At 44.2% G+C, this 12,723-nt stretch overlaps 1 protein-coding gene across 1 annotated transcript in view; it reads left to right on the plus strand.

The window, feature by feature from the left end:
* The window catches only part of FAP (fibroblast activation protein alpha), a 662,945-nt gene that overhangs the window by 580,202 nt on the left and 70,020 nt on the right, over window positions 1-12,723 (plus strand). Inside the window, exons 23-24 of the mRNA XM_078681652.1 lie at window positions 11,601-11,665; window positions 12,557-12,629. Coding sequence (XP_078537778.1) covers window positions 11,601-11,665; window positions 12,557-12,629 — 138 coding nt within the window. The remainder of the gene's footprint in view (window positions 1-11,600; window positions 11,666-12,556; window positions 12,630-12,723) is intronic.

The raw sequence follows: 12,723 nt of genomic DNA on the forward strand, positions 1-12,723 counted from the left end.
TTTATTTACTGGCGCCAGTCCACACTGACGTGGTCGACCAAAACAGTTGGGTTTGGTTATTTTCACCACCGCTGTAACCCTGGACAGAGCTACCGACTTTAAGGAACTGCATTTTTTAGGTTATTCTTGCAAAGTGCATATTTTGATTTTTGTGTGTTGGGTTTTTATCGTTTTGGTCTTGTTTGGTTTAGATAAAGATTACCTACTGTTCTAAACTGATATGGTGTCCATTTGTAGTGTTTCCACTGTGCTTCTGTATGTGTGAACAAATGCTTTACACATTGCCTCTGTGATAAACCTATCTACTCGTGCCATGCTAGCAAGGGGGTAAGCATGGGTTGTCTAAGGACATAACTCCCTTACCTTGACTAGAAGCAAGGGTCCCTACCTGGACAAGGGTGCAAACCATTTCCAACTAGAGACCCACATTTCTAACAATTACATGTGCCCACGGCCTGTAAATTAAATACTACTACTGAGCATGCAGCACTGATTGTGCCACCAACTTAAGTAGCACTCTAAACATGTTTTAGAGTGGCTCACAGGCTCTTAAATCAAGCTTTTGGGCTCTTCACGACTATGAATGGGGTCATTCAGACTGGGACCATGCTGCTCACACTGAAAATCAGCGGAAGCCATCGCCAGCCCGTCTCTTCACACTGCAGCATTGACCACTCACGGGGACTGCCAATGCGAAGCAACAGCCCATGTGTTCACGTCTCCAAGCCTGCTCTTCGCGCCATCCCATCAGCCTTCCCTGACGCCCTCCTTGCTCCTCCCAAATCTCTCCAATGCGAACGGGACTCTTAGTACAGAAGTTGAGAAGATAAACCTGTAGCGGGACTAATTTGGCACTGTATCAGTCCTGCGCTCCATCCCAGTCAGCCTAAACTTGTGACTTTGACCTGGCTCAATGCAACTAGAGCTGAGTTTTGCACTTTATGCTTTTAGGTGCTACTTTACAGTTTTTCTTTAAAAATTCATAACTGCGGTTCTAGTGATTGGATGTTTGTTGTGTTGGTCTTGTTTTATTATTACACTAGCAGCCCGTCCCGACCTTGTCTGGGTGCAGCAGGCTTCCCCGACCCACGCCCGCCCCGACATTGTGCAGCAGCCCGGGCCCCCGCCCGGCCTGTCCCCCACCTGCCCCGACCCCCACCTGTCCCGACCCCCACCTGTCCCGACCCCCGCCTGCCCCGACATGGGTCCCCTTACCTGAGCCGCCCTCCTCCCGCCTGTCCGCTGCTCGCACCGCCGATGGCCTGTCTGCTGCTCCTCACGTCACCCCTCCTCCCCCGCGCCATGTCCGCCGCTCCTCGTCGCGCTCCTGGACGCCGTTCCTCCCCGCGGTCCTGACGTGAGCACGCACGTCGCAGCCGGCGCTACTTCGAAGGGACTACTATTTTTTTTACTTTGCATTTTTTAAATAACGTTTATTTATTTATTTATATAGCCTATTACCATCTACACACCCTGACGATTCCAACGGTGTATCGGGTGTGTGGATTGGCGCTGTGGTTCCCGAGTTTACCCACCTCAAAGGCTGAAAGTTCTTCCTTTATTATAGTAGTATAGATATAGATTTTGCTCTATTTGTCTTATCAGGTGTGGCATCTTTTTTGTGGTGTTATCACTTTGTTACTGTTTGAAGTGTTGCTCAAATACTTTACACATTGCCTCTGAGTTAAGTCTGACTGCTCTGTGCCAAGCTACCAAGAGGTTGAGAACAGGTTAATTTGCCGTTTGCTTGTGCTTTACCCCAACCGGGATTGTAGTTGCTGCTTGACCAATGCTCACACCCCAGTCAACCAACATCCCAGTTTCTGACACCTTGCCTTCAAGAAATTCAGACAGAAAGTTGCATTTTGAACATCAGGTGGCAAAATGAGATTCTGCACCTCTTTTGGACCCTGGCCGATAGGGTCCCAGCCACACCTGTGGGTGCCAGTCATGCATCTGGCACATCTATTGGTACCAACAACTTACAGAACCCTCCAAATGCACCCATCTCCTTCTAACAGCATTTAACCAGACCCTCATCCAAATAGATAGAGAACCTGTCTGGCATAGTCGAAAAAAATGGGTTTTTGGGTGAGAGGGTGAAAACCATTCTCAAAGGTCAGTCAGTCAGTCATAAATACTTAATTCTGTAATTCAAAACCATATAAAGTTGACAAAGCCACTAAAAACATGTACATAATTAAATATAAAATATAAAATACATACATAAAACGTTTAAAAAAACAGTTTGATGACTAACAATCAATGATAAAAATAGATTAGTCAACATTTGCATCTAAAACAGGGGCACACACGACATAAGACACTAAATTAACCTGTACTTAACTTTCTGATACCTTGGCACAAAATCAGCCAGGCTTTACTTAGACGCACTGTGTTAAGTATGTATGTATGCAATGCACAAACAGTAATAAAGTGACAAAAAAGCACAAGAGCTATCCTACACCAATTTAGAAAATAGCGTAAAAATAAATAAATAAAATGAGAACAAAATGGTAAAAATCAAATCATTAGAACTATAGGTATGCAGTTGTAAAGGTTTAAGTAAAAATGGCACAAAGAAGAAGAAGATATTAAGTGTGGGTATCTGGTCATACTAGACTGGAACAAAGTCACAAATTCAGGCCGGCCATAAGGGAGTGCTGGCCGGGCACAGGGACCAGGTTAATCCAGCTGAAAGTGTTACCTTCTCAAAGTACGATACGCAGAGTTAAAATCTTCAAAATTTCACAGTAGGATCTCAACTAATCCCAGCCAAGGGTCCTGAACCTGGGGAGGAACCTCTTGGGAATCAAGCACTGTGAGAAAATAGGTTGTTGGTTAAATGGGGTTCACCCGTGTCAGGGTGAAACACCAAAGTCACTAAATTAACCTATGCTTAACCCTCTGGTAGCGTGGCACAGAAGCAGTCAGGCTGAAATTAGAGGCAATGTGTAATGTATTTATTTAAAAAATAGTAATAAATTACTTGACCTCAAAGCAACAAAAATCCAATTAGTAGAACCAGAGATAAGAATTTTAAAAGATTTTAGTAAAATCCAGCACCTGAAATATCAAAGTGCCAACTTCTGACATCTTGCTTGAGACAAGAAGTAGATTTGGTCCGGCCGGCACTTACCTTCAGACTTATGAGAAATTTTGAAGAAATATTTTGAAGAAGGTAAAATTATGCAGGGCTGGGGTGCAAGGAGTGGCTGAGGGGAGAGTGTCATCATCAGAGAGCGACAAGATGAAGTCGCATGAAGATTTCTACGTTCAGGCGTGGTCTATTTTTTGGAAGTTGGAAATCTTCAGAAGGATGCAGCTGTAGTCAATGAGAGTTTCAGGAGGCCAGATACCCCATTTGCTGAGGTCCGGCTGAACAGGATTTGCTTCTGCTGAGAAGAACGTGGCAGGAGCTGTCGCAAAGCTAAACCATTGGCGGATTGACAAGCAGGTTGGTACATTTTCTAAGTGTCAAGTTTTGGATTTTGGCTATTTGAGCACCTTTAACCCCACATCAAAGGGTCTAAGCCGGGATGGGCAGCACTTGGGGGTTCAGGACTCTCCACTCTGGCTGGGTCCAGGTTTGGATTTGAGATGGGGGAGCCTTTTATGTGGCTCTGAACAGGAGGCCAGCAAACTTGCCTGTGGAGTCACTCTGGTAGTCTTGGGTTCAATTGATGAAACAGGGCTCAAGGAAGGTTCCAGCTAGCAAAGCAGTCCTTACAGATGCAGCAAGGCAGCCTAGGGGGTACACAACTGGCCACTCCAACAGGCAGTCCACTGAGGGATGATTACATGTATGGGCTGCAGTGTAAAATTGACTTTCTTATGATATGATAGAACCCATTTATAATATGGTTGAAGGATGCTACTAGTTATTTTAAGATGGCACTTACATGCACAATGACAAATATTTGCACCACATAAAGGCATGATATCTGCTAAATGAGAATTGGAAATGATCTTAAGATGGAGCTTGTGTGGAATGCTGTTTGCTGTGGCAAAGCTAGACAGAGTTCATTTGTGATATGGTTATAGGATACTATGAGATAATTTAAGATGTTGTAAAATGATGCGTAGTTTGCTCTGTAATATATTCTTTACGAAAAATATAAGAAGGAATGGTGAAAGATTACCACACAGTGTTTACGTAATGTTTTTTGTAACTGTGATCTCCACTCTATAAGAGCTGTGGTCCGTCTTCTAGATGTGAGAACAAATAGATGCTCCAAGATGACGCAGGTCACAAACACCAACAGTTGCAGTTTTTCTAGCTAAGCTTTGGGCCATGGATGTGCTAAATTATGTTTGTTAAAAGGTACAAACTGATGTTGAGCATTTGAAAGTTTGTATGTGAGCCAATTATTATGATATTGAAGACAAAGTATTTTACGTGAATACTTTTTACGGATGTAATTAGTGAATATGTATGCCCGAGCTCTTGTCACGCTGTAGGAGCTTTGTTTTGAAATATGTTATTACTGTAGCGCCTATATTATGGGATGCTTTAACAATAAATATACGTTTTTGGAGAATTGTACGCATATAATATAGGCTGACATTGGCATGGAATATTTAAATATATGTATGTGAGCTGATTATTATGATAGAGAAGACTTTAATATTCACTTGAATGCCTCAGATATGTTGCCAGAGTCTTCGCCTAGCACCTGGGAGGAACTTGCATTGAATTATAAGCTGTAATTATAGCACTGATATTTGTCATGTAATATTTGGGGTTTGAGTCACAATGTTATGAAACATCACATGATTGTGGTTTGAACTGAACTGTGACATATTGTGTGCCTAAATGTTGTATGGTAAATATAAGGTTGAAGCAACTGATTCTGAAAAATGTGTAACATAAGCGGGGCAGTATCAAGAACAGATAGTTATCTCTGTTTTGGATTTTATTCTACATATGAGTGGATTTAAGTACTTCTACAATAATTTTATGGCATGATTTGCTACTGGATGTACTGGTTGAGATTTACAGATAGGAGTTTATTTAGAGCATGACCTAACAATTGTACTATAAAGATTGAAACAGGATTTGTCTTTCTATTCCAGGTTATATTTGCTGGATACAATGGTTGTTTGGCAATATTTTTAGGTGCATCCAATCACAATAAGAGTTTGGGTAAGTGTTAGACCTGGGGGTCGCTAGTTGGCTGATGTAGGTACCTAAGGCCAAATAGGGACCCTTGCTTCCACATCAGGGAAAGGAAGGACACCTTCTCAGATAGCCCCCAGTTATCCCGTCAGTAGCTTGGCACGAGCAGCCAGGCTTATCTTCAAGGCAAGTGTGTAAAGTATTTGCAACCAAGCTCTCAGTAACCCAATGATGACCCCACAAATGAACTCCAGACAAGTTTAATAAAAACAAGAATACATTTATATAAAATGATATACGATGAGACTACATGATATAATTCCAACATATTTGTATTTGTAATATTCTTCCAGGTCGGTTGTTAGGCCAGCCAGCCCTTGTAAGTTCTGGCGATATTAATGAGCACTTCTAAACATTCCACTGTAATCCTAATACCATGTTATGCAGTTCATAATGCTAGAATTAGGCACTTTTGCAATGTAAAAATAATCCAAATGCGTAACACAACAATCAGGCACTTTGCAATGTACGAATAATTAAATGCGTAATACAACTAGCAGGTACTTCGTTATGCAGAAATAAGGCAATGCGTATTACACTAATCAGGTAGTACGTTATGCAGGAATAATGCAATGCGTAATACGCTAATCAGGAAGTTCCTTATGCAGAAACCATGCAATGCTTCATACGACAATCAGGTAGTTCATTATGCAGAAATAATGCCATGCGTTATACACTGATCAGGTGGTTTGTTATGCGAGAATAATGCAATGAATAATACACTAATCAGGTACTTCGTTATGCAGAAATAATGCAATGTGTAATACGACCATCAGGTACTCTTATGCAGAAATAAAATATTGCGTAATACACTCTCTCCGCCACACCTTCTAACTCGCAGTCAGCCTCTGTCAACAGTTGCCCCCAACAAGGGTATGGTGTAACAAAAAGTGCAGCTCTGCACTCTGGCCCCAGTACTGTCACACCCTTGGCAATATGGGCCGTGATACGAGCTGAAGCAGAGGCTCGCACTGCCGGAATGAGAGAGAGAGCGTCTCCCTCCGAGCCTGCAACCAGCTCCAGAAGTCGACTCACGATACCTGGGGGTGTAAACTCACTCTCCTCTCTTCGTCCAGTGGCTTGGGCCTCCGATGCAACCTTTGTGAATTGGCAACGGCGGGCTCGGGCTGGCGGCTCAGCTCCTCCGGGGCTGCCGGTCCGGGCTGCTACTTCTACGAAGATCACAGGCTGCCACAGGTCACATACAAACAGCGTCACTGAGACAATCTTGGGCTTTGGGTGCACGATCACCGGGCACTTCACACGAAGGTCTCAGGCTGCACGGAGAACACACACACAGCATCACTGAGACTCACTTTAACTCCGGGTGCATATTAACAAGGCAATCCTCATGAAGGTCTCACGCTGCACAAAGCACACGCACACAGTGTCGATGAGACTCACTTGGATTCCGGGTGTGCACGATAACAAAGCAATCCTCACGATGGTCTTACGCTGCACAAAGCGCACGCACACAGCGTCGATCAGACTCACTTGGATTCCGGGTGTACATGATAACAAGGCAATACTCACGAAGGTCTCACACTGCACAAACCACACCCTCACAGCATCGATGAGACTCACTTATATTCCGGTGCACACGATAACTGGACAATCCTCACAAGGGTTCAGGCTGCAAAAAGCACATGCACACAGTGTCGCTGATCCTCACTTGCGCCCACAATCACAGGGCACTGCTTACGAGGGTCTCAGGCTGCAACAAGCACACGCACAGAGCGCTGCTGAGACTCTCCGGGAAACCTTTGTGTTCCTGAGTTTCCGCAACAGGAAGACAGCTCACCTCGGGCCCTTGGGGATAAGTTATCTCAGGGCACAGCACAGCAAAGTTCTTTTTAAGCGGGGGGACACATCACATAGCAAAGTCCGTTTAGCCTTTCCTTGGCTAAAACAGCAAACTGCAGGCCAGCCTCAGAACACACAGCAGGGGTCAGTCCTTTCCTTCAGTCTCTTCAGTTGTTTCGTCCTTGGTAAAGGCTCCTCTTGACCACGGAGTAGCTCCAGTCTTTTTCAATCTTGATCAAGCCATTCTCCAAAGTTCAGGGGCTGCGGCTCTCATAGTTATACCCCTCAATGTCTTTGAAGTCTTTGTGTTCAGGGGGCACTGACCCCTGTTCAAACCAGTTCTGGGTGCCTCCCTGCCAGTGACACCTTCTTCCTTTGATTAGTGGGGGTCTGGATTCTCAATCACTCAGCGGGGGCAATTGTTTTATAGCAGCAACCGAGGCATCTTCACCTCTATGGGCTACTCCTCCCCCTACACTCAAGATGCAGGTCATCCTGTTGCTGCACACCTCCTCCCCTGGGTCAAGACATTCCTCAGATACTATCGCTTTCAAATCCAGACAGTCAATCCACAACCAGGCGGAGACACACAGAAATGTTAGAGCACAAAAACCCAGCTACTTCTAAAAAAGTGGCTTCAAAACACACAATGCAAAAACCACCTTCATAAATAGATGTGTTGCTACATTGTGAGGACATGTTAAACTTGAAAGTACGTGCCCAACTTTTTAATTAAAATTGGCCCTGCCCTGTGGGCTACCTAGGGCCTACCTTAGCGGTGACCTATATGCAATAAAAGGGAAGACGAGGCATGACAAGGGGGTTGTATTGCCAAGTCGAATTTTAAGTCTAAAATTCAGACTGCAATAGCAGGCCTGGGACATGTTTTAAGGGGCTACCTAAGTGGGTGGCACAATAGGATCTGCAGGCCCACTAGTAACATTTAATTTACAGGGCCAAGGTATATAGTATACCACTCTACAAAGGGTGTATGAGTAAATTAAATATGCCAATTAGGTGTAAGCCAGTCTTACCATGTCTAGCAGAGTGAGCAGAATCACGTTAGCACTGGTTAGCAAAGGTAAAGTAGTACACAGATTCCTCAGGCCTACAAAAATGAATTCTAGCAAAATGGAGGGAAAAAGGCTAAAGATTTTGGGGGAAGACCACCCTAAGGCTGCAATGTCTAACTGGAATTGTGTCACTTTAGCCCAGACCAGGTTGTCAATCAACTGACCCTTGAAGTCATTCTGGTATTTCTGAGTTCAAGGAGATGAACCTCTCTTCTTCATGCAGCAAGGTATCCTTCAAGTAGCAGGATAGGCCTCTAGAGAACAAAGCTGCCCCCCCCCCCAAGCAGCAGAGCAGTCCTCTGATGCTCAAGGGGGTCCTCGTGCAGCATGGCAGTCCTCTGATGGTCAAGTCAGTCCTTTTGAAGTCTTGCATAGGTCCAGGAGTGTACTAAGGAGCTGGTCTGAGGGTCCAGCATTCATACCTGGTGTCAGGCTTGAAGTGGGGGAACCTTTAGTGTAACCCTTCATCTGGTTCTGAAATGTCCTTCCTTCTCCTGCCCAGTCTCCACATGGTCTAGGGTGAAAATAGGCTGGTGTTAAGTTAATTTTTGAGTGTGCTGGAGGCAGCCTTTTGAAATGTAAACGGAGCAGGGAAATGCTCTGCCCTTCCCATCCTGGCAGGATGGCCCTCTTCCAGTAACACACGTCTTATTGTTCGCTGTATGGGCCCAACATGCATTTCTGTTTGGGAAGCAATTAACAGGTCGGAGCTCCTAAACCACGCCGGTGGGAGGCGGCAGCAAATTCCTGAGTATGGATGGTTTTCGCAGGGGCACGTGATCAGCTTACATGGATGACCCATAAGGGAGGAGTGTGGGTATGTTATAACTTCGCAACCTCCAGGTGTTAAATGTAAACACAAAGTGAACGAGTTAAAGGATAAACCCCTGTGAGCCCTGATGAAGTTGCGACGAAATACAAGCAACGCAACATGTTGGCAATGAAACATTAGGTTTGGTATAACAGGAACCAATTTTAGTTTGGAAGGTTTGCAGCCCAGAATAAAATTGGAGTGGCCAGCAAGCTTTTCAATTTTAAATGGTGAGAATCACACTTATTATTTCTCACTGTGGTATTTTTTGGTTGATTTGTGCACGAGTGAGCATTACTATTTGTTTCTCTCCAGAAGCGGAACAAATACTGGTTTCACCTTCTCCTTTTCCTTTTCCCTTTTTCTCCTTTTCACTATTAAGAGAGAGTTACCAATGATGATAAGAGGGTAAACTGGTAATTGTTAGCCAGTAACCCCGTTCGGCGGTTCTACCGTGAGGTACTCTCTCTCTTCCCTCTCACTTTTTTAGTACTGGAAAGTTGGGGATTATAGATGGTAGTGGACATGTTGTGTGCCTTTTTTTAAATACGACACTGTGACCTATATGAATAGTTGAATTTATATGGATAGGGGAATAGGATATTATTGAGAACCCTAATGCGTCACGTCTAATGAAAATTAGTGTCTATAAGGTGGGGCCCTGCGTTGTTCATAATGGTTTGAGTGGGGGGCGGCCTCTTCCTTTTTTCCCCCTTGACTCCCAGTAGATTGAAGCAATTAACAGGCCCAGGCAGCTGGATGAAAACTCCTAGAAGGCCTCAGAATGTTCAGGGCCTGAAAATGCCAACTTTCTAAAAGTGACATTTTCTAAATTGTAATCTAATATCTGCCTATCCATAAAAAGGGGTTTTAAATTACAATTTATTTGAGTCCAAACATGATGTTTCTACCTGTCCATCAATTGTTTTTTTTGCATTTGTCACCCTGAATGGGACGGGTATGCCCAGACGTGGGTCCCGTGCTCTCCATGCCAATTGAGTCAAGCTATCCTGGCTTAAAAGGGGTGAAACACCGAAACCGGTCCTAGGATGCTTGCTTCCTGTCCAGGGAGGACCAGGCCTGGCAGTTCGGGCTGGACTGTTACCATTGGGAACAGGGTCAAGACTGATTTGCATATGGCTGGGTTCAAACTGGAATGGCATGCTGAGCAAAAAAACAATGGATTTAGGACCTGATCTCTGTACTGGGGTGAATGTATGACATTGTGATGCATTCTGTCCATTAAATGTTCTTTTTGCATTTGTCACCCTGAATGGGACGGGTATGCCCAGATGTGGGTCCCGTGCTCTCCATGCCAATGGAGTCAAGCTATCCTGGCTGAAAAGGGGTGAAACCCCGAAACCGGTCCTAGGATGCTTGCTTCCAGTCCAGGGAGGACCAGGCCTGGCAGTTCGGGCTGGACTGTTCCCATTGGGGACAGGGTCAAGACTGATTTGCATATGGCTGGGTTCAAACTGGAATGGCATGCTGAGCAAAAAAACAATGGATTTAGGACCTGATCTCTGTACTGGGGTGAATGTATGACATTGTGATGCATTCTGTCCATCAAATGTTCTTTTTGCATTTGTCACCTCGAGTGGAACGGGTATGCCCAGACGTGGGTCCCGCGCTTTCCATGCCACTGGAGTCAAGCTATCCTGGCTCATGAGGGGTGAACCCCCAAAATTGGCCCTAGGATACTTGCTTCCTGTCCAGGGAGGACCTGGGCTGGCAGTTTTGCCTGGACTGTTCCCATTGGACACAGGGTCTCATGGGAACAGTCCAGCCCAAACTGCCAAGCCAGGTCCTCCCTGGGCTGGAAACAAGCATCCTAGGAAACACGCATCCTAGGACCGGTTTTGGGCTTTCACCCCTCATCAGCCAGGATAGCTTGAATACAGTAGCACAGTGAGCCCTGAACCCAGGTCTGGCCATACCCGGGTAACTTAGGGCGAGAAAGCAAAAGACACACAATTGATGGACAGAATGCAGAACAAATCAAAACACTCTCCACCAGTCAAGAGATATGGGTTAAATCCATCATTCTTTTTTTCACTTTGTTTTTTTCTTTTTTGTCAGTAAATTTCTGTGTTTTTTTATCATATTCAAATTTAAGCACATGCCATATCTTACCTGACAACCTGTGGTCAACCTCCTGATGCTCTCTTCAGTTGTGCAAAGCAGAGGTTGGCTGCAGGACCTAGCCTTTGGCCCGACCCTGCACACAATCCACCATGGGTGCCCAAACCACCACTGTGCATGGCCTTTTCCATGTGCTAGGAATTTTGCCTACATTCCCTGGCCTCTGGCGAGGCCCTGCATCCATCCCCCCATGGGCGCCTCACCCTCACTGCCCATGGCTTTCCCCCATGCATAGCATTGATTTGGCCCTGAGCCCATCCCACTGCAGACAGCAAACTCAACTGCCCAATACTTACAGCCTGGTCAGTGGCAAATGGTCACAGGGTCTGGTCATTGACCAGACCCTAGTAACTTTTTTTAAAACTTTTTTTTGTATTGTTGTACTACTACTGAGAGTACTTCATTGAGGGTCTCAGTGGATACTGTGGTACCGGGTGCTAGAAACCCTGTTCCAGTGTTTTATTTACAGGAAAGGCTCTAATATTTGTTTATAATCAAAATAATACTATAATCATTCTTTGTCCATCCTTGAAATCTATGGTAATGTCTTGATGACTAACATATTGTTATTCTTCTACTTAATATTGTTTAGCATCAATCTATACAGAACGTTATATGGGTCTTCCTACAAAATCAGACAACATTAAACAGTATAAGGTACGCAGCCTAATTTGCTTCTTGTAAATCTCTTTTCATGACTGAATCGTGCTGACAAATGCCTAATTTATTGTGAAATGCAGCATTCCATTTGTATTGCAAATTGGGCTTTGGTCACTAAGCTGTAATGGTATGCCAAATGTATAGAATAAATAGGAGCGACGCAAAAGAAGTTGGAGTGAACACCAAAGTCTCTGTCTGCGACTACCTCCTACTAGACAATGCAACAACGAAAGGTAGAGGTCGTAGGTTTACTGGAATGAGTGACATATTACTGTAACGAGTCACATATTAATCGCCACAACGCTCAGAGACTTGGATTTCAGAAACAGTATAGTCAATTTTACAATCGAAATGGTTTGGACGTCTTTTTTTTCTCCAAATAACCTTGAAATGTGGCGTGCCGACATTAATGACGCTATGGTGTGCATGATTGTTAGACGATCTTCTGGCCAGGGAGCAGGCGATAGCAAAGCCGCCTTTGTTGCTGCTGTGTGCAGCAAGACTAAGAGAACATGAATGCCAGTAACACATCCGTAAATGATGTAAGATTTAGATTATATTTGTAAATAAGATAATAATTGGTAGAAGTGGGGTAGGTGTTTAAAAATAATGAAACGAGTGCTTCAATTACTCCTCTTGCATTGTCTTGTTATTACTTTTACTGTTTTAATATTGTTGTAAGCACAAAGCCAAAAACAAAAAAAAGATGAATTCTAATTTTAAGTACCACTTTTAGTTGAAATGTAAAATATGACAGCAGACCCAAAAAGTCAGTTTACTTTGCCGTTCTATTCAGTAAGCAATAGCTTGACTAAACAGAAACCTTTTTATATTAGACGTGCATCACGGATCACATCTGCTAAACCGAGTTTTCTTTCCTCTTTTCAGAACTCGACAGTGATGGCAAGAGCAGAGAATTTCAAAAAAGTAGATTATCTTCTTATCCATGGCACAGCAGATGGTGAGACTTATCAGACGTCAGTCTTCAGTGCAAATACAAAGCCAGGGCAACCTAATGTTTGGGAAGCACTCTCCTTTACTTCTGATCAGGCTTA

This window comes from Lissotriton helveticus, chromosome 3_1 (assembly GCF_964261635.1).
Source record: "Lissotriton helveticus chromosome 3_1, aLisHel1.1, whole genome shotgun sequence".
Lineage (NCBI taxonomy): Eukaryota > Metazoa > Chordata > Amphibia > Caudata > Salamandridae > Lissotriton > Lissotriton helveticus.